General features: G+C 33.2%; 1 protein-coding gene across 4 annotated transcripts in view; it reads left to right on the top strand.

Moving 5' to 3' along the window:
• Nprl3 (GATOR complex protein Nprl3) overlaps positions 1-23313 on the top strand; it is a 61918-nt gene that overhangs the window by 6423 nt on the left and 32182 nt on the right. For 2 of the 4 annotated variants that reach the window (XM_035371577.2, XM_035371573.2), the window contains exons 3-9: positions 1460-1498; positions 5902-6076; positions 13201-13354; positions 15040-15115; positions 15225-15333; positions 15411-15445; positions 17081-17237. In XM_035371577.2, coding sequence (XP_035227468.2) covers positions 1460-1498; positions 5902-6076; positions 13201-13354; positions 15040-15115; positions 15225-15333; positions 15411-15445; positions 17081-17237 — 745 coding nt within the window. The remainder of the gene's footprint in view (positions 1-1459; positions 1499-5901; positions 6077-13200; positions 13355-15039; positions 15116-15224; positions 15334-15410; positions 15446-17080; positions 17238-23313) is intronic. The other 2 variants (XM_035371574.2, XM_035371576.2) reach the window with 2 other exon arrangements.

The raw sequence follows: 23313 nt of genomic DNA, 5'->3' as shown, positions 1-23313 counted from the left end.
AAAGCCTTATTTTATTCCAGATTGGGAAGATTCTAATCTCAATCTTCAGTGGAGAAAACAAAAACTATTATAATTATATTTGTGTTTTCAAGTGTTAAGGTGCCTTTTAAGAACATACCTCATGCAAATTAAATTTACCTAAAATCTAACCTAACTATTTAGCATTGCGTTGTGATTTATAAGGACCGGATTAGCCTCGTGTTGAACTGGTGATGATCATGAGTATTAATTAAATAAAACATACATTTGTTATCCAATGTATATATCTTAAATTTTATTAAGTTTCTTAAGGGGAAAACTAAACAAAATTATCAAAGTATACCAAGAATAATTAGGAATAAAAGTCCTCTGGGATTTATTGAATAATTAAGTGAATTTGCTACACAATACAAGTAATACCATAATTAATTTACCTCTTAGCACAGCCAACGTACATTATGCGGATAGACTGGAATTTTCTTGAAACACACCTGGAAAACCTGGAAAAGTCAGGGAATTTCATTCTCCTGTTTGAGTGGCAACCCTGTAGGATTTTTTTTAAGGGAAAAAAGTTCGATGTGTACATGGATACCGAGTTTGTGCAATTCGTTGTCTTGTTATTTTGTCTTTGCATAGCTGCGATTTAGCCTAGTTTGTGCAATTCTCTGATACTTTTTTAAGTGAAAATAGGTCGATGTGTTCATAGATACCAAGTTTGTGCAATTCTTTGTCTTGTTATTTTGGCTTTGTGTAGCGGCGATTTTTCACGCGAAAATCATTGCTACACAAGCCAAAATAACAAGTCAAAGAATTGCACCCGAAAAATCGCCGCTACGCAAGCCAAAATAACAAGTTAAACAGAACTCGGTATCCGTGTACCTCCAGAAATCTCCAAGTTTCACCAAGGAGTGCCCTAAAATGTACTTCTACCCAAAATTTTTGAAATTGGAAACTTACTTATTACGAGTTTTCTTTAACATCATTTATCCTATAAAATGTCATTTTCTTATTCATATTCATATACTTAAATTATTGTTATTATTAATGTTTATATATTAAAGTGTGTTCATTTTTTCATATATTTTAAATTTTGGTTGGGATATTGCTTTAAAAACAATAATTGTAGCAAAAATAAAATTGTAATAACTTTAAACGAGAATGTAACCGTTTTGTTATTGCAATTGCAGTTATTTATTAATTCTTTTTGTTGTATAAATGCAAATAAAATGTTAAAAAGCAAACTTCGAATTTATTAATTTAAACTTGGAATTATTCTAAAAAAAGATTCACATAAAAATTACCCATTTTGATTTTTTATAAAAGCTAGCATGATTATGGAATATTTAATAAAAAGTTTATCTGAAATGACTTTGTCTCAATGCATTTGAATGAATTAAATGCTACTTTAATGAAATTAATGCATTTAATACTTTAAAGTGAAGTTGTTGTATTTAACTTTTTTTTTCTTTTCATTTTATAGGGAAGACTATTTTGAACCTGCTGATTGTAGCTTACAGAGGTAATAATTTATTGTATTTATATGTTGGAATACTAGAATTACCACAAGAATTATCTGTCACTAGCATTTATTAGTTTCAAATGCCTCTAATTTGTCCATTTAGTTTAATGAAAGTATGGAATAATAATTCTAATTTTTTTTTTTTTTTTTTTTCTGAAAACATTTTTATTTAGCATTTCATTTTCAATTTCATTATTGGGATTCAATTTTTTGTTGATTCATTCTATATTATGAATTTGTACCACATTTAAAATTTCTTTTAAAGGGAACAGCTTGGAATTTTAAAAACTCATAGTTCAATTTTTATTATTATTGCTTTAAAAAATCATTATATTATCAATAATTGATCCACTTAATTTCATTACATTTTAATTTGATTATTTCATCATAATAAAAACTTGTCTCATGATGGAAATGTTCTTTAATGTGTACTGTATTATTTATGCTTACTATATTATTTCTTGTCTCAATCTTAAATTACAGATTGTTCAATTCTTTTTTCCAGTTTCCTCATTTATCATGCAAACAATTTTTTTTTAAATTTACTTTCCTGCAACAGATATATGATAAAATGAAGGTATTATTAAACATCAAGTTTTTATATCTTAAAACTTCATAATGTTGCATAGTGTTCTTGCAGAGTTGTCCAATTCTTTTTCTGATTTTAAAGTCAAATAATAGTAATAGATGGTTAGGAAAATGCCAAACTGATTAATTTTTTTTATATTAAACATCACATTAAATTCTCAGATCTTGGCTATCAGTCTTCCCTATTAATACAAATGAAGCATGAATCTTATGTAAATTTCTTTATTTCTGATCGTATTGAAGTCTTTGGAACATTTGTTTTATGAGCAGTATTTCTGTTCAAGTTCTCACAATAGCACTGAAAATCTTCAGATGCATTCTGATTCTTGCTTTTATTGTAGCTGAGACTACAAATGAGAATATATTTGTGGCTATCATATTATTTATTGGCATTATAACTAAGTAATATTATTTATTGGGCTCGTAGATACATAAAGGCTGCTGGTGGCTAAAAGTACATTTTGTGATGATTTATATAAAAGTGAATCTAAATCAAGCAAAGTTACAAAAAAACCAAATTGTTAATTTAGAATTCTTTAAAAATATAGATGTATAACCAAATAAAGTTACAAATTGTCCATTTTATAAATTAAATGATTTTACAAATTAACCAAACTTTTTTTTTTTTTTTTTTTTTTTTTTTTTTTTTTTTTTTGTGTTTGTGTGTGTGTGTGTGTGTGTGTGCAGGGAGATTATGGAAGAGCTGACTGAAATTTTTTAATTTTGTACATTGAGATGGCTGAACCTACAGCTGGACTGCCAAAACCTTCAGTGTTTGGTCATTTGGATGCACTTCAAATGGGATAACATATGACTCACTGACAAAACTTGTTCTTGCAGGTTATGTATTGATTTATGGATGTCATTATGTCCAGCTTGTGGGCAGAGAGTGAATGATGACTCTTATGCATATGTATCAAAAATATTTTTTTGCCATGAGGAAGAAAAGTTCAGATTTGTTTTTGAAACAGTAATTTTTGTTTCAGGACAATGTTTAATGGCATCTTGCTGTTAATATGGATATAGCCAAGGATTATGGATGTAAATTTTTTCATAAAAGAATGGCTTTCCCGTTCACAAAAATTTCTGTTAATCCTTAAAAAAATCCAATTTCAGGTTGTATATTGGAATAAATGTATATTGGAAGAAAAAGAGTCAAGGTACAAAATGAGAGGATTATTATGTAATTATAATCAAGAAAATATTACTTATTCGTGACATTTTGAGGAAATATCGGATTTTAGAGCCAAATTTGTCACACTTGGTTAAAAATTTATCGGCCAGCATTAGAATACCTTACATATATAGCCAGAACTTAGTTTCAAGGAATTTCTTGGCAGTTTTAACTTTCGAAACAAAATTATGCAGAAAGCAGTTCTCTTTAGACAAGGAAATGAAAAAGCCACAGCTATAGTACTGAAGAAATTGCCACAAATTCTTAGTCTGAAATTTGAAATTTAAAAAAAAAAAAAAAAAAAAAAAAAAAAAGTCAAACTTTTTTAGTAAGCTTATATAAAATAATAACATCTCTTTTTCTTGTAAAAAAAAAAAAAAAAAAAAAAAAAAAAAGAAGAAGAAGAAGTCAAATGACTTTTCTGATGCCAATCAAGCAGCAAATATGTGTGTGAGAGATGCTTTAAATTTTTGAAATTTAGCTTAAAAAAAGGTCAGTTTGGCAACCTATATTTTTATCTATTTTTGTTGTTATTCCTTGTGTTTTTTAATTTAGTATTTAACAAAATCAGAATGAAAAATTTAAGTTAAAATGTTGACAGTTTTATAGGTTAGACTCAGAAGATTCAAATAACAAAAAAAAAAAAAAAAAGCTCTAAGTATTGAAGATTGGAATTTAAAATATTTCTGAAGATTCTTGAGATCTGAGGATTCGAATGCCTCAACTGTAGAAAAAACAAAATGTGACTTATATTCCAGTACATAGCTAACGAATGAATTTAGTTATTGAAAGTTAGATTTGATCTGAGAATGTTGGTCTTCATGTAAAAATGAAATTATTAATTTTTATGCAAAAGCCTTTAGAAAATAATATCTTAGTTTTCAAATATTTTTTCTTCCTCAAATAACAATTTCTGGGCAATAAGTGCTGTCCTGTGTCATTTATTTTATTCTTTCTAAGAAACTGCACATGAGTTAAAGAAAAAAGTTTAAAATTAATGATTTATTCTACATTCAAATGAAAATATATTCTCATATTTGTAATTACAAAGACCAGTACATATTCTTCCAATTCAGTTTACTTCTCCTAAAACCAAACAAATATAAAGGAAACAAGAAAGTGTTTACTATTTCTATCGACTAACCTAGTACACTAGTTTCAGATTTATATTTCGTTGGCACATACTCTTCTGAATGCAGAGCAAGAGATGTAAGATTTTTTTTTTTTTTTGGTTATATATATGTGCAATCATGTAAATTACATGAAAAATGCAAAATTTTCATTTGCATCAAATATTTCTTTCTATTCAAAATCAATCTCATTATTTTTTAAATAATATGAATATGGATTTGCAGCTGTTGAAAAATTCAGCTGTGTTCTCAAACTTTCATGAAGTTTGGCCACACCTGTAATAGAGACTTGCATTAAAAAAGCAGAATAAAGTTCCAGTGAAAAACATGATGAATATATATTTGTGAAAAAAGGGTGGACTGTCCATATGTTTTTAGCATTCCAATAAATTGTATGATTGTAGTAAACAAAAAATTTATAAAAAATTGTTTTAAATAAAATGTTTATGTCAAGGATATGATAGTTTAAAAAGTGTAAAAGACATTTAATTAAATAATTTGATTTGTATCAAATTCTGTGTTTTGCAATGAATTTCTGTATGAATGTGTTTGCTATTTTAAGAATAATGGGTATTTTTTCTTATTTTAAGTTTAAATAGATTCTAATGGTTTGAAATAAGGTAAGATGTGCTAGATTTTTGTTTCGGGGGGGGGGTCAAGAGATTTTTGAAAACATACTCAACCTGTGGAACTGTATTTTATCAAAACCAGTGGGCCAGTGGTTTAGCACTAGAACGAAAACTTTTCAGTACTTTTGATGAGACTGACAGAAAAGCCTTCTATTATCTATACTTGAGTATTTTATTGACATTTATTATTTTTATTTTTTAAATATTGTTTAGTTCTAGGTGCTATAAAATCACATTTATTTGCTTGGGGTAATTTTGCAAATAAGGCCTGTTGCCATTTACGTAAGTGAATCTTGGATACTTAACAGAACAGAGAAAGACCTGCTCTGAACTTTTGAAACAAAAAACCCTAAGAAAGATCTTTGGACCGGTACAACAAAATGGCACATGGAGAATTCTTTATAATCATGAACTGTATGGAAAATATTGGAAATATGATGAAACTGATATTGTGAGACTCGTAAAGGCATCTCATATCAGATGGCTGGGCCATGGGCTTAAATATGATGATGTATTTCCAACCAAAAAGATAACCTTTTTGAGAATTGAGTGAGTAAGACAAAAAGAAAGAGCACCCACTAGATGTACAGATGATGTTGAGGTTAATTGTAGTTAACCGATGGAAGGCTATTGTGCCAAATGGGGTCAGGTGGAGGAAACTTGGAGAGACAGCCTTGGCCTGTAACAGGCTATGGAGCTTATGAAGAAGAAAAAGAATTTTGCAAATAAAGTTTTTTTAATGTGTAATTTAAGCATAATTTTGGTTTTAACTATGCTTCGATCGAAAAATGTGACTAAAGCCCTTAAAAATTTTAATATTTTCTTCTGTGCAGAATGTTTTTTTAATAATTGTCTGGTTTTATGATTGTTTTTATTTTGCAGATTTGATGATAAAGTTTTATCAAATCTATTTGCTGTTAGACCAGAATTGTGTGGGCTGAAATTTGAACTGAAAATTGAAAATGTAAGATTTATCGGACATCCAACTCATTTACCTCATGTTTCAAATAGAGAACAATCTACTATAACCATGTTCAATGTGGTTTTTGCTCTTCGAGTAAGTTTCCACATTTAACTCCCAAATTTATTAATAGTTTTGTTGATTCATATACTGCAAACATGATATAAATAATACTTTAAAATTGTTCCGGTGCACCGGAACAGAACAACTCAACCTGACTCCTTTCACATTTGGAACTATGCCAAAGAACATTGAATTCAGTTGAACTGTCAGATTCAGAAGAACACATTCGCAAGGCAGCTGGAATGTTGTCTATTTTTCACTATTTTTGTTCTTTTCTCGTATTTATAAGTTTTATATGTCATTTTCTTGTTTATACTTGTATTGTGCAATTATTTAATACAAGTTTTGTGTTTAAAACGAGGACGTGTTTTGAGTTCATTCACATTACATCGCAACAAAAATGATATTGTATGTATTTTTCATTGCTTTTTATGTTGTTTCAAATTTAATATTGTATGTTATTTAGTATTTAATATTTGTAATGAAGCAAAATTTTAAATTTTCCATTTTTATTTTTATCTTTTCGCATAAAGATAATATAGTTTTATGGCATTTATTCTTAATTATAGCCAGTCTTGCTGATAGTTCAACTGTAAGTAATTTCTAATTAATTGATTTGAAAGTGTATGAGTGTGAAGAGTCTTCTAGTGTGTTTTGGAGACATAAACTGGTAGACCCTACTGAAAGACGAAGTAGCAAATTCTCGCTGGGTTTTGAAAGAACAGATGACTGCAGAAAAAGGTTATAATAACCTTTTTATTTTAAGTAAACGAAACAGAAATGCACCCACTTGGTCCTCACAATTTGACCACTACTTGTAGCCACAAATAACTTGATCAAAAAATAGTATGTACAATCACAATAAAGTAAAGATTAGCTACTCGACTGGCTCCTACTCTAGCTAAACCATTTAATTGGCTGCACAAAGCAAAGCCAATCCTAGAATATCAATATAATCTAAAATAAGTGGCTAAGCACTAACTATTTAACTACAAGACTACTAAATTAACTACGCAGCATAAATTCAGAAGTAACTTTCCTATTGCGAATTCTTAAAATTGCTGCTAAAATACTGTTTCCAACTCAGATATGCATATACGTCATTAAATTTACATTCTGACAGGAAAATGCAGTCAGAAGGGAAAGGAAAGTTTCTTAAACTAAAAATAGTTGGTTAGAATAATGTGTGCGTACGGGTTCATTATGAAATGAATGCACAAGTCCGATGAAAAATGAACAAAAATTTATTATTATCACAACAAAAATGCTTAAATTTTCTCAAATTATCATGCAGTATTACAATATCTCACAGTAGTTATCTTTTAACTACTCAAATGTCCAATAGAACATAATTCAAAACAGCTAAAGAAAGCTAATCCTCGAATTCGCTACAATCAACAAGAGCAGATTTCTAAACAACAATAAACTAAGCAGCAACTACACGAACTGAGAGGTTTTCCTCCTTTATAAGATTTTAAAATCACGCGCCAGAATTTTCTAGTACTTTCTCGAAATCAAAAAGAGATATTTATTAAATGTTTAATGCACACGCTCTTGTATTTTCAATTTTCCGGCTTAGCTTTATTCTTTTAATATTCGTCACGCGCTGCACTGTGCAAGAAATAAAACCATTTAATTTACAATTGAACTAACATTAGCTTTTTAAATACCAAATTCGTAACACTGCCCCCTTCCCAAGGACTGCACGTCCTGGGCAGTACTATTCCTGGACAGGAAGCTAAACTTACAACTGTGGCATAAATGCATTAATAAGCATTACGTTACAATAATAAACAACATGAACAATAAATGCAATAAATAAAACAAATGAAATGCTATCAAATACAAATCAAATACTAAATGCAAATCAAATCAATACACATATAAAAACAAAAAGGACCATGGTCTTACACTATTTACAATTATTTACATTACGTACTATGGCCATAGTAATTAGCTAACCTGTCGTAATAAATGACTTTAGGTTTAGAGTTCGAAGACTTACGAATCCGAACCATGACGTCATTCAGTCTGTTCAGCACTGTATATGGACCATCCGAAGGTGACTGTAATTTAGGACTGAGTCCTTTTCGTTGAATCGGGTTCCACAACCACACCTTGTCTCCTTTGTTGAATCCATGTCCAGTAGCTCTCACGTTGTATCTGGTCTTCACTTTCTCCGCCGCCAAGTTCACTCGCTTTCGTGAGGAACGGTGTATCACTTCAAAACGGGCTTGGACATCTTGGATGTGTTCCTCAGGCGATGAAGGCGCATCCGTATGGCGATCAAACAGGCGGTCACAAGGCAGATGAAGGTCTCGACCAGAGAGCATCTGTGATGGTGAATACCCGGTAGTCTGGTGTTTCTCTCCGACCCTAGTAAGATTTCGGCAGCTTTCTGAATAGGATCTTTCACATGAGACGTCGGCGTTTCAAGGCGATGATTCCTTTTGAAGGTGGATCGTCATGTCTTCAGATGCTGAGAACAGCTTATTGTTTTTGAAGTCTAAGGAAAAATTATATTTCCTTAGAAAGTCTAATCCGAGTATGCATGGATCTGTGATATCCGCCACATAAGCCGTATGATGGTAGGCGGCACTTCCAAACATGATGTTCACGTTTAACTTCCCAGCTATGTCGATCTTATCACCAGACGCAGTCTGAAGGGTAGCACAGGATGGCGTCAAAATAAGTTTATCTTTAAACTGTTCAGCTACATCTTTCCTAATGATGGTAACATTAGCTCCTGTGTCAATGATCATATTGTCAACTCATCCGTTTTATTATCCGTGCCCTGGGGTGTTCTGCAATGCCGTCATATGTGACCTTCAGGACCATATCTCCAACACCTTACAGCCACTTTGTTCTCACTGCTACTCCATATCAAAGCATCTACTTGTCTGGATAAATCATCTAAACGAGCCATCAATTGGTCCCCTGGCTCGTGGACTCGCACAACTCTGACTGGGTAGTGATTTCTACGAGTTGCTTGCTGGGCTGCCTCCAACTTCATGGCGTACAACAGAGCACTTTTTATATCCTTCACATCCACCATTTATATAGCTTTCTGTATTTCAGAATCCCGGATGCCATCGATGAAATATCGTAGCGACAGGATTCCCCTCATTTCACTTGGGCACTCCGTAAAGGCGAGGTGGGACAGCCCTTCAACATCTGTGGTGAGTTCCTGGAGTGATTCGGTGGGCTTCTGTTGACGGGATTTTAATTGAAGCCTGCTGTAGTCTTTTAAACATTTCTCGCCAAAGCACAGCTCCAATGCGCCGGATAAAGCTTCGAAGTCAAGTCTTTGGTTTTCTGGAAGCGTCTGCAGGATATCCGCTGCGTCTGCTCTCAGAGAAGCGGCGAGATGACAGGCATTAGTTTGGGAATCCCATCCATTCGCATCTGAAACGATAGAAAATTGTGTTTTATACACTTGCCAGGATGTCTTCCCATTATATGTGGATAGTGTCAGAGATGGACGAGCAGGCATCGGTAAGAATTTAAAACCATCCAAATTGCTCCCTGCTGTTGCTACGAATTTCTTTAAAGTATTGACTACTTTCGCAACGGCTGAAACCCTATCATCAATTTGTTGTTCAATTTGTTTTTGAACGGAACAAACTCTTCCTTCTATTTTTCTTTAACAGAAGAAACATTTTCCTCAATTTGTCCCACTTTATTTTCCACCACATCTATTCTGCCTTCCATAGCATCGAATTTGGTTTCTATTATGCAGGCAATTTCTCTTTTCATTTTGTATTGACTTTCTTCAATCTTGACTTGTACGGCTTTTATTTCTTCTTTAACAGATTCCTTAACAACTTTTATTTCATCTTTAAAAGTTAATTGACCAGCTTGAAATGGCCTTCATCTCTTCCTTAACGGATTCTTGGCCCAATTTCATTTGTTCCTTAAACGAGGCAAAGGCTGATATTAACTGTCTTAACTGTTCTTCCATTGCTCTTGTTATTGGCATTCAAATCCCACCGCTGCCACCAAAAATTGTTGCGTGCGTACGGGTTTGTTATGAAATGAATGCACAAGTCCGATGAAAAATGAACAAAAATTTATTATTATCACAACAAAAATGCTTAAATTTTCTCAAATTATCATGCAGTATTACAATATCTCACAGTAGTTATCTTTTAACTACTCAAATGTCCAATAGAATGTAATTCAAAACAGCTAAAGAAAGCTAATCCACGAATTCGCTACAATCAACAAGAGCAGTTTTCTAAACAACAACAAACTAAGCAGCAACTACACAAACTGAGAGGTTTTCCTCCTTTTATAAGATTTTAAAATCACGCGCCAGAATTTTCTAGTATTTTCTCGAAATCAAAAAGAGATATTTATTAAATGTTTAATGCATGCGCTCTTGTATTTTCAATTTTCCGGCTTAGCTTTCTTCTTTTAATATTCGTCATGCGCTGCACTGCGCAAGAAATAAAACCATTTAATTTACACTTGAACTAACATTAGCTGTTTAAATACCAAATTCGTAACAATAAGATAAGATTTTTACATGGGTATAGTAAGGCAAGATAAAGTTGGTAATATCCAAATATTTTAAAGTTGTATTGTTTGTTAAAAAGACATATTAAAAATAATTTGTTTATAGTTCAGTGGATGTATAAAGAAAAAACAGGAATTAAATTTTGGGAGCTTTAAAATTAAGACATATTGGTTGGTTGTATTGAGTATCTTCAAAGTGATTGAAAGGGGATTTGCATAAGAATATCATAAGAAATGCTATCATGAGAAAAATTATATTTCAGCACTGCATTACAATTAAAAATTTTAGCAGAAGCTGTTTTGAGAGGAATTATTTCTACCCACTTTGAAAAATGATCAGCGAAATGGAGTAAATATCTATTTTTGTTAACTTCACTACATGAGTATGGGCCTAATAAATCAATTCTTATTAATTCATCTGGGAATGTAACTTTTATGCTATTTAGATACCTGGCTGGACTGAAATTAACTAATTGTCAAATATGACAAATCTGACATACTCCATAACAAATTTTTGTAGATTTGGAAAATAAACAGCTTTGCAAACTTGTAGTATTATTTTTCTTATGCTGAAATGGTCTGAAATTGGCGAATCATGCAATTCCTATATAATAGTTAATCTTAAGCTAGCTAGAATAACCGGTCCTAATTTGTTATTTCCATTTGTTACTTTTAGGTAAAACAGAAGATTGTCAATCTCATAGCTTTTGGCTCTGTTTCTGATAGCTCATGGATCAGGATTTTTTAAATAAACATAAACGTTTTAAAATTTCTGATCTGTAAGTCTTGCCAATAAATTCTTCCTAAAATACAAACGACCCGCAGCGATATGATCCATGGTATGAATTGAACATTTGAATTATAAAAATAGCTTAAGAGGAATGCAAAGCAAGGGCATATTCATTCCTGATGGGTCTTGGCGACATTTGGCAAGTTTTTACCAACTTGCTGTCTTTTTGGAAGATTTCCAAAATTATATTTTTAAAGTCCTTTGGCCAATTCTTCAGAAGTTTCTGTAGCTCTTACTACAGTATATCCATGAATATGGATTAGGTCCATGAATATGGGAGCTTTATTAAGAATCATCTGTGAAATCTAGTAGTTAGCTGAATTGTGATTTAAGGTTTACCCTGAGAGTGAATTGAGGAACTTACATTTTTATCTTTTGTATACAAAGGGATTACTGTATAATATCCATGTTCTCCTTGAGTTGTTTCCAGCTGTGTATTATTTACTGTATACTGTACTGTTTTATTATAAATTGTCCAATTTTTCCTGCTGATCTGGGCTATCATTTAAAGAAACATTCAAAAACTCTTAACTCACAACAGTATAGCTTTAAAAATGTACTTTATGTTAATTCTTTTAAGTCCAGTGAAAGGTATAGCTTAAGTTCAGTGTCATCACATAATCCAATAGGATTCACCTGCATTATACAGGAATTTGCAAATTTCTGTTAATTCAGCACATGTGGAAAGAAATGTATAGAGTTGCTTCAGCTGTTAATTTTAAGGATTTTACTAGTAGTTGACTAAAAGTTTCGCATGTGGAAAGTGGAATATATTGTTGAAAAAATATCTGATGGTTTGTCAAAAATGATGTATGGTTGGAAGAACGGAAGAAGGACAAATTTTAATGCATGTATGTGGTGTAAAAGTAACCAGAAACATCATGTCAAGAATCTGGGAAAAAACACTGGTGGTGTATATAGGCAAACAGATCAAGGTCAAAAATATACCTCAAAGACTCGCAGGACCATTTGGCTACACTAATAAAAGAAGTAGATGACTGGCATCATTTCAGAAGGCAAAGCAAGTTTACTGCAACTACAGGAACTCCACTATCCATCAATACCCTAAGTGACAGGCAGAATGTTGTGTGCAAGATAACTCATGATTTGCATCCTATCAACTTAAGCTGTGAAGTAAGCCCAGTTGCAATGGCACAAAGATCATTGTGATTGGTGTATCATGGACTGGAGCCAGATTTTCTCTACTGAGTCTTGTTTTTGTATAAAAAGTGATTCCAGGTATGTTATAGTCTGGAGAGAGCAATGCACGTAGAAAACCAGAAAACTTTCATGAAAGTAATCAGTACAAAGGAAGAAATCACAGTATGGGCAGGCAGGCATTCTGAATGGCCATAGTAGCCTATGTATTTTTACTATTGCAGCTACGAATGCTGAAATATACAGAGATCAGGTTCTTGATTCTTATACTAAGTTGTTTTAGGGGTGCAATCAATAGTAATTTCTCCCTAATGGACAATAATGCTTGTCCCCATTGTGCTGCACTTGTGACCATTATTAGCATGAGAGCAGAAGAATTCAGTAGATGGCGTAGAGCACATATTTTTCAGATTTAAATCTGATGGAACATGTGTGGAATGCACTAGGATGCCAATTTGCATCTTTGCAAAGCCCACATATCCCTCTAGGGATTTTAAAGCACTATCCATCATGAATATGTACTGTTCCTGCAGAAACTCCTGGACATTCAAGTTACAAGGGTTTTCATAATTGTTTCTTTAATTCCCCCCCCCAGTGTATATCATTTGTAATTATTGTGCCATAACAGTGAGCTTATATGATTTCATGCTGATTGTCCAGTTTTCCCCCCTAAACGCTTTAATGTTTTCAGGCTGATGCTAGTCATTCCATTGTTGATTGCTATCATGATTTGACTCATAGGTTGTCTGTTGCTATTAAGCATGAAGAATGCCGTTGCAGTTATTTGACATCACAAGTAAAACTTATGCAAAATGCTCATGATGATATAGCATCTTTACCTGAAGGTAATGCCTATTTTAATATTACTGTAATAATTCTACGAGGTTGGAACTTTAATAGTGGCAACACAGCTGAAAAAACGCTACTCAACAAAACCAAAGAATATCGCGTATACCACATGTAAACTACATACCTACCTTACCTCTCAACAAAAAGACTCGTCCTGCCTATGAGACGTGCATGCGGAGTGACACGAAGAATGGATCCTTGTATTAGCTCGCGGTCTAAAGTAAGTGTTGTCAGGATGTTTACAAAACAAGAACAACAATGTTGGATAGAAATTGAATGTGCCAGAGGTCGTACAGCACGACAGTGTCATCAAGGGCTTCAAGAGGCTTGCGGGGAATCTGCATTGCCTTACAGAACCGTAGCAAGATGGGTGAAAGCATTCAATGAAGGATGCCAAAATGTGGCAGACATGCTGCGGCCAGGTCGTCCGAGTGTCAGCGATGCAGACGTGCAAGCTGTTGCCGCGTTAATGGACAGTGATCGCCGCCAAACGATTCATCAGCTGGCCGGACAAGCAGAATTAGCGCATATGACTGTGCTGCACATTCTGAAGAAACGCCTGCCCATGAGAAAAATTGCTTCACGATGGGTTCCACATCAATTGACGGAAATGCAGAAATGGCTACGATGCGATGCTGCCCGAACCCACCTGGAGCGCTATGAGCTTGAAGGAGATGCTTTTTTTACGCTGTATCATTATGTGGGATGAGACTTGGGCCCGATCGTACCAGCCAGAACTGAAACGCCAATCAAACGAATGGTGTCATCACGGGTCACCACGGCGTTTGAAATTTCGTCAGAACCCCAGCAATGTGAAAGTTATGGTGATTCTCGTGTACGCATACCGTTCCCCCACAGCAGACTGTCACTGCGCAGTATTACTGCTCATTTTTGGAGCACAATCTCTGACCAGTTTTAAGAAAAAAAAACAGCGACACTTTCTGCAGAACGCTCCTCTCATTTTGCATGACAATGCTCGGCTGCATGCAGCGCAAGCTGTGACTGATTTGTTCAAGCGATGGCGCTGGGAAGTGCTTTACCATCCACCATACTCCCCAGATCTAAGCCCTTGTGGCTATGACTTAATTCCTAAGATGAAGGAACCACATGGTGGCACTCGCTTCCAAACTGTTCCTGAGATTCTTGAGGCAGTAGACCGGTCCATTCAAACTATCAACAAAACAGGCACTGCTACAGGTATTCTGCGACTCCCACATCGTTGGAAACGGGTTGTACACAATGCTGGCAACTATATTGAAGGACTGTAAAACATGGTGACATGAATCACTTTTGTATTCCTTGTAAATAAATAGTTGCCACTATTAAAGTTCCAACCCTCGTATATTTGAATTTTATTATTAAAGCTATTTATGTCACTATTTCATGTTATCAATATTTCATATTTTAATTTTATTATTAGAAGTGTTAAAACTATTTATTTCAATATTTCATATTTTCTAGAAGCATTTATTTTCATAAGTTAATAGGTAGCTTAAGTTTATAAAGTACTATCATGCATGAAAACGTTCTTTCATTTGTTTTAAAAAAAATCATTTACTGTAGCTTGAAATTTATTATTACTTTTTGTCTTATAAAGTTTTATGTTCCAAATTTAATAATGAAGTGTTAATAGTTTTGAAAGTCAAATTACATTTTGCAACTGTCATTTTATTTTGTGTAGATAATCAGGAGTCACCATTTAATTTAATACTTTCAAGAAGTGAACTTGCTAATCATTTGAAAACATCTTTTGAATGGTATGTTATTTAATTTCATATAAAACAATCTAAAAATTAATTATTTAGCTTTGTAAAATTCCAGAAATATTCTTAACATGCTCTTAATATAATTTTAATAATGTTTTAGCTTGAAAGATAGTGGTACTGTCCATTTGAAAATCAATGGATGGATAGAACTAAGCTTTTGTTTGCCTAATAAAGTACACCGTTTACAGGATGAAAGACTTTTAGTTGAGGTAAAGTGATTAAATGATGATATTTATGTCAGAAAAAATGTCTTCTTTCTCAGTAATTAAATTTTTTGCATTTTCAGCCACAATGTATAAAGGCATGTTTGAAGGATTTAAAGTAAGATAAATTAACACATCTTAAATTATATTTGTAGTTATTTAGTTTTAATATCTTTCACTTTTGCAATCATCATACTGTACAGCCTTTTCTGAAATCAATTGTTGATTCCCCACTCCTTTGTGAAAATCAATTACAATTGATAAAAATTATGCCCAAATTTTAAATTTTTGAAATTTGCTAAATAATTCATATTTAAATTTCAGTTCCACTTTCAGGTCTAAGCATAGTAAATTAGTTGTAAAATCTAAGTAATTCCATTCCCTTAATAGTTAAGTTCTATTTAATCCTTTTCATTATGTTAATATAATTGACAGATAAATAATGGTTATGTATAATTAATTTTAAAGTGTGAATTTATGCCAATAGAATGTAAATATTTCATTACTTAAAGTTTAAATTTCTTGATGGAAATTTCTTAATGATTTAACAAGGAAATACTTTTCAAAGATATTGAAATACTCTTCGAAGATTCATATTAAAGTGAAAAAACTATTTATGAGTATTTTTGTTGAATAAATGTAAATTGTTTGAAAATTATATAGATTTGTTAAATTAAAAAAAAAATTTTTTTTTTGGATTGGATTGCCTTTTTAATTTAAATCAGTTGTTCAAAAATATAATTTGTTATGATACTTATAACTATATCAGCTAGCATTATCAGTACAAATTTGAGAACTGCTTTTGAAAAATGCCTAGCTAATCTTCATATAATTTGACTTTATTTGTAATAAAGTGCAAAGCAACTTATTATTCATAAAACGATAATCTTGTAATGTGTTGCATGTATTTGTGAGCTGTTATAGTTAAATGTCATGTACTTGCTCAGGCCATGAAAAGTATAGTTTGCTTTCCATGAATTGGAGAGTGAAAGATTAATTCCTAAAGTATGACAGTTTATTACCTTTCCAAAGTAATATTTAAACTGTAATATAAATGAATGACTTTCCACAAAGTAATAGAACTGCATTCCCTTTTTCTGCTATTAAAAAAATAATAAATAAAAATTACACATTAGAAGACAAATTACATTGCTGTAATTTTAGTGAAATTTTAAAGTAGTGTTATGTAAGGATTCTTATTAACATTTATATCATGAAAAAATTATTATCATGAAAAACGGCCGTTTTACTATGGAAATTTGCAATATCAAAATAAACTGAAAATTACAGTGTAGAAAATTATTTTTTCTTTCTTCTGTAATAAACTACATTTTCTATATTCATTTTATATACTTAGTTTCATAGCAGTTTGTACCAGTTTTAAGATTTTTTTCAATATTTTATTCTATTGCATTTGTTACATTTAAAAGATACTTAAAATTCAAACTTTTTTCTCCCCATAATACAGGTTCAATTTATATATATACTAGCCACTATATGCACCTATGTACCTCATGAAAAAAAAACATATGCCATAATTTTCTCAAAATCTGCTGTATAGATTTCAATAAAATTGATACCAAAAAAGTTTAATACTATTGCTACTTGTAACTGAACTTTGGTGTACGTCTCTTGGATATATTTTATTTTATGAAACATTTGTATTTACAAATACAAATTTATAAATTCCATTTACATCTTAATTCAGTTTCTTTCTTTTTTCTTTTTCTTTTTCTTTTTTTTTTTTTTAAAGGCCATATCATGGAGTATTGCTGCTTACAGATGCTGCAGAGTTGTTGAGTTCTCTTCCAGAAGATTCTAATCCTGCTCTTATCAGATTGATAAGTGTCAGCAGCCCTTTGAAAAATTTACAGCAATTAGCAGCAGATGCTGATATAATTTTGCCTCATGTAAAATAAATAATTTTTGCATTATAATTAAAACTGATAATTAATTAATATTCAAATTGTTCTGCATACATATATAGATAAATAAGCATGGATATACTTGTATATGCAGATTTACAGTTAATGTTGCTAATTTATTTAAGGTATTTTATTTGCATTTAATATGCTTTGCAGGGAATAGTTTATATATAAAAATTAGTAAGTTAAGAAAAAAAAAAATTTTTTTTTTGCATGTGTCTGATGCAATAAACTAGGTATTTTTCATTTAATATGTAAAATTAATATCTGAAAAGAAGCTTTATGAATTCCTTTTTAGTGCAATTAAAAGCATAGAGGGCATTTTAAGATATTATTCTGTCATCATCATTCTTGTTGAAGGTATTAACCTGAAAGTACTGGAATGATGTACATAATTTTGAAATGAGGAAGGTTATAGTAGAATCTTGATTGCTTGATTTATCAGGTTCAATGTTCTGTCTTACTTTCTTTGGGAACATGCAAGGACCTGACTCGGAACAGGGAGCTTACTAAAGCTATGTTCAATAACTGTGGGAAGTAGACAAGATACACAGGAAGGGTATACAAAACCCTTTATTTTTCACTCTTTACAATAATTTCCGTACTTCGGAATACAGAGACCAACTACTTGTGGTCTGAACGTAAGAATATAAAAATATAACTAAACTCTAACTTAAATTTGGAATAATAAATGTGGAAGATTGGCCGTATATTAACAGGAAGCCGTATGTAGTACAGAGAACTGTTAACACTACAATACGTTTAAAAATTATCACGAGGATTAAACCTCTGGCCTTGAAGGCAACCAGCAACCGAGTAAAACTGCTATGGCAAGCAGCCTGCTTCTAATAGCTCCTTCCTCTCTCTTGCTTGGCAAAAAGCCACAACTTAAGTACTTGGTGTTCGCCAGACAAATTTGCATAAATAAGTTAAAGCTTTTAATTCTGGCCGGAAGTAGAAAATAAGAAGTGATAGTAAAGATTTAAAATAAAATAAACGTTAGTAAAACTTAAGATCCTTACATACTTCCCGCCAGAGTTAATTAGTTTGAAACTGAGGTCTAAAACGACCTTGTTGAAAACTTTTAGCTCTAGAATCTAATGCGAGGCCAATCTTTTACAAACAGTTCTAAAAAAAAAAAAAAACTTTTTTTACATTATCAATTCCGTGGACAATTACTTTTCATCTGTACTGCATCTAAACAGGAGTTCTTAGTTGAAATCTGGTTCCTTCCAGAGATCTGGAAGGAAAACTAGTTTAATGAAATGTTACACAATTAAATGGCAAGTAACATGAATACTTATATTTCTCTTAACATTCTTATTTCATTCATGACTTTATTTAATTATCTCCTCATGCTCTCTGACATGTGTTGTAAAAGAAAACACCAAACACGAACGTGTTTATGTACAAGTGTTCAACACTACCGCCTGCAATCAAAACACTAACGTGTTAAAATTCAACATAACAAGACAACATAACACACCTTATATTCATCTCTAAACCCTGAGATACTATTCTGAAAGTGGCTAACTCTGAAGTGTAGCGTCAGAGAGCCTAACTACATTCATTCAACCTTTAACACATATTCACAATAATTTTCTCTTTTTACAGTCACACGAATAAGTTAAAATTTTTTTGGCATTACTTTCACTTTTAACATATCACAGTATTTCTTAACGTTTAAAATAACAGTTCACATTGTATATAAGGACATATTAACATGCCGTTAATTTTACGCATTTTAAAACATACATTAGTAGTACATTGTTAACTTCTATTCTTTTCCAAGCAAGTGCCAATTCTTCTACATTGAAATAATACATTTCAAAAGTCTTTCAGACTAAAACTTCTTTCTTGCCAGAATCTTTTAAATAAAAATTTTATACAATAACTTTTACAATATTCAAGTATTTACACATTCCTATTATACATTAATTTTAGTTTTACTCGCGAGTAATTGAAAAACATAATACCAAAATAGGTAACAACTCATTTCTCGCCTTTTTGGCGATAAACGTAGACCTCACAGGAGGTAAAACGTCTTGAATTCTGCCACTTGCAGTAAGAATGAGGGATTAACTTAAGGTTTCAAAGTAACATAAAGTTTTACTTATCTTTGTGATATTCGGACATTTCTTTCTGTCCAGTCCTGGAAGGTAGCGAAGACTAGTGTTTGGTTTATCTTCCTTCTTGTGCGGGTTCGCCCTTCAGTTCCTTCCTCCATGAGCTTTCTTTTCCTTCCAGTTTGGTCACCCTTGAAGACCTTCTTTTTAGCCTCTGCCTGTGGTCTTGGCCGTTTGATGGCAGCTGGTCTTGGCGGAACCGGGACACTTCTCTCTCGTTGCTGGCCGTTCAAATTTTCCTTGTATCTTTTCCTCCGCCGCTGGTGGCCCTTCCGCAGTTCGGCGACATTTGCTGCAGAGAGTCCTGTCCGATGAGTTCATCTTCTGTTTGGGAGCCGGGTTATAGTTGCTGTTATTTTTCCTGGCTTTCTTTGGATTCGTCGTACTTCTCCCTTCTTCATTGTGGGGGTGTTCTTGAGCTCTCTTTTCTGGACGGTGGAACAGCTTCTTTTTCTTGTTACCTTCAATTTTCCAGCGGGGAAATTTTTTTTTTAAATTGCTCCTGCCTCCTAATGGCTTGCCCTTGTGCTCGTCGTTGTTCCACCTCTGGAGCTTGTGCCTGCAGAGCCTGCCGTGCCGGATCCTGCAAAAGATCTGTAAATATTTGCATTTTATTACGATCATAGTAGGGTTTTATTTGATCAATGTTTGCGGAGCAGGTTTCACCATTCCTGGCTTTTAACACTACTACAGCGTGAGTTATTTTTTCTATGACATATGGTCCTTCAAATCGTGGAAAATATTTGGCACTTTTATCTTCTGGTGCTGAAGAAAGTGAATGCTTAATTTTTAATACTTCATACCCTACTTTATAAGGTACTCCCCGTCGTTTCAAGTCATAATACAGCTTTTGTTTTCTCTGTGCTACTTCAGTATTCTTTTTTGCTTCTTTAATTAGTTTTTCTATATCACCCATTTTTAATTCTGGGGCTCTTTGTTGCACATAAAATAATTTATCTAACGGCGTTATAATCTTTCTGCCTAAAAATAACTCAGCAGGAGTTTTGCCCGTTGTATCATGTTTTGCGGTCCTAAGGGCGAAAGCAAATTCATTGACATAATTATCCCAGCTTTTATGAAAATTTTTAACATAACTACGGATAATTTTCACTATATTTCTATTGACCCGTTCCGCTATATTTGATTGCGGCCGATACGGAACCATTTTTAAATGACGTATGCCCAGTTTTTGGCACATGTCTTCAAATACATTACTTACAAATTGAGGACCATTATCCGATATAACTTTTAGGGGCACCTCGTATTTTAAAATATATTTATTTAAAATAGAATCAGTATATTCTTTCGCGGAGGCTCGTTTTAAGGGAACAATTTCGGTCCACTTACTAAAATGATCAACCATAACAAGGAGATAGCGACTTTTATTTAACTGACTTTTTGGGAAAGGGCCCAATAAATCGATGCCAATTATTTCATTTGGAAATTCGGATTTAATACTATTTAGAAACCCGGCCGGGCAGAAATTAATATAATTAACTGCTTGACATGTTGGGCAGGACTGGACATACGCCCTTGTTAACTTTTGCAGTTCAGGAAAATAGACTGCCTTGCGTACGCGTTGTATAGTTTTTTGAATACCAGCATGAGAAGCTAAAGGGCTGTCATGCAACTCCTGCAGGATATTTAATCTAAGACTAGCTGGGATAACAGGTCGAAATTCGTTGTTGGAATTCGTAGTTTTTGTATAAAATAATAGACCATCTATTAGTTCGTAATGGACCGCCCTATTTCTTATCGCCACAATATCTTGGTGGCTAAAATTTTCAGGTTCCTTTAAATACTCATAAATGCTTCCACACTCAGGATTCTTACCAGTTCGGTTATTACAGTTTCTCAGGAATTTATTGTACATGCTGTGAGCATTGCCACCTTTACAGTATTACTTTCTTCATCTATTTTTATTCTGGATAGGGCATGTGCTACGATATTTTCCTTTCGGGGGGTATGCTTGATTACCAGATTATATTCTTGTAGCTTGAGTGCCCATCTTATTAACCTTGGGGATAAGTTTTTTCCTGAGTACAATCTAAATACCGCTGCATGATCAGAGTACACTGTTATTGGCGCCTTTCCAAAATAGACTTGGAACTTTTGCACTGCTAACAGAACTGCAAATGCCTCTCTCTCGGTCGCAAAATAGTTTCTTTGTGTTTGATTTAAAGTTTGGCTAAAAAATGCCACGGGCTGCTGATTTTGTGAAAGTACCGCTCCTACCGAATAATCCGAAGCATCCGCTGAAATTTATAAATTCTCATCCTTTTCAGGAAATTTCAACACAGGGGCTTGCGTTAATGCTTGCTTTAATTTTTCGAACGCACTATTGGCTTCGGCCGTCCACGAGAATCTTGTCTTTTTCCTTTTTAATTTTAACAATGGTTCTGCAATAGCTGCAAAATCTTTTATGAAGGACCTATAATATGAACAAAGTCCTAGAAAAGAAGAGAGTTTCTTCGCCGTGTTTGGAGTCGCATACTTTTGTACAGCAATTATTTTTGATTCGTCTGTCTCGATTCCTTTCTGAGATATTTTGTAACCTAAATATTTTAATTCAGGGGCTGCAAATTTGCACTTTTCGACATTAACATTTAGACCGGCCTCATATAATAAAGAAAACACCTGTCTTAAATCCTGTACATGTTGGTCGAGATTATCACTAGTAATAATGATATCGTCTAAATAGATAAATGTGGACTTTCCAAGAACAGGCCTTAACACTATGTCCATACATCGCTGAAATGTTGCCAGTGCCCCTGAAAGGCCAAACGGCATACGCAGAAATGCATAAGTGCCAAACTTGGTTATAAAAGCAGTCTTAGGTACGTCCTCAGGCCTAAACCCTATTTGAAAATAACCAGTCGTTAAGTCTAAAGTCGTCATGTATTTGGTAGACGTTATGTTCTTTAGAATTCTTCAATAATAGGTAACGGATATACTGGATATTTAGTTATGGAGTTTAATTTACGATAGTCAATCATGAATCTCCACCTTTTTGGATGTGTCAATGGATAGTCATTATTTTTCTTACATAAAACCACCGGGATAGCATGACTACTTGAGATGGTCGTTATGATCTTTTTACGTAGCATATCGGTGATATGCCATTGTATAATTTTTTTCTTATTCTTATCATACCGGTATGCTTTGTGGCGAACTGGCATTGAATCTCCGGTGTCAATACTATGGTTAGTAACCTGAGTAAATCCTGGAATATCACTAAATAACGAAGCAAATTCACTTACCACTTGTCGGATTCTTCGTTGCTCTTTATTAGGCAGGTGGTCAAGGTTTAACATCGGCGGTTCAGCCTTTTCTTCTCGAACTGGTTTCATCGTCAGCTTAAGGGACGCTTCATTAAAATCCAGCGTTGCTTGTGCTTCTGAAAGAAAATTTCCTAAGATAATATGTGCTTGCAGTTTCTTTACTATGAAAAACATACTTGTTCGTCCTTGATATGGATGTATAGTGGTAATTTACCTATGCACTTACATCTTTCTCCTTGCATCGCTAACACTGTCGTATTATCCGAATTATATATGCGGTATTTCCGAAAATACTTCCTAAAAAAATCTTCTGCCACACAGGAACACTGCGCGCCTGTATCCAGGAGTGCGGTGGCTGGGATATTATTCACCAACACTTCAATCTTCGGAAGAGTCAAATTTTTCACCGTTACTGTATTTAACTTGAAGGAAGAGGGGTTTTCTTGGCCTTCGGATTTCCGCACCCTCCCGTCAGCAGAAATCCGTTTTAGTTTAAATCATTTTTCATTTCCATGCTTTCCTTCTTTTTCCACTGGCCTTGAGACTTTTTTCCTGGATTGCTATTGAACTGTCAACGTTCGCCGGCTGTTTTTGAATGCTTCCTTGCCCACTGATTCACTTTGCTTCCGTAGCCGTGTGCGTGACTTTGCTGTC

Source organism: Stegodyphus dumicola, chromosome 6 (assembly GCF_044657685.1).
Source record: "Stegodyphus dumicola isolate Sdum_Otavi_A_Nest chromosome 6, ASM4465768v1".
Taxonomy (NCBI): Eukaryota; Metazoa; Arthropoda; class Arachnida; order Araneae; family Eresidae; genus Stegodyphus; species Stegodyphus dumicola.
This window is presented reverse-complemented; position numbering and strand designations above follow the sequence as displayed.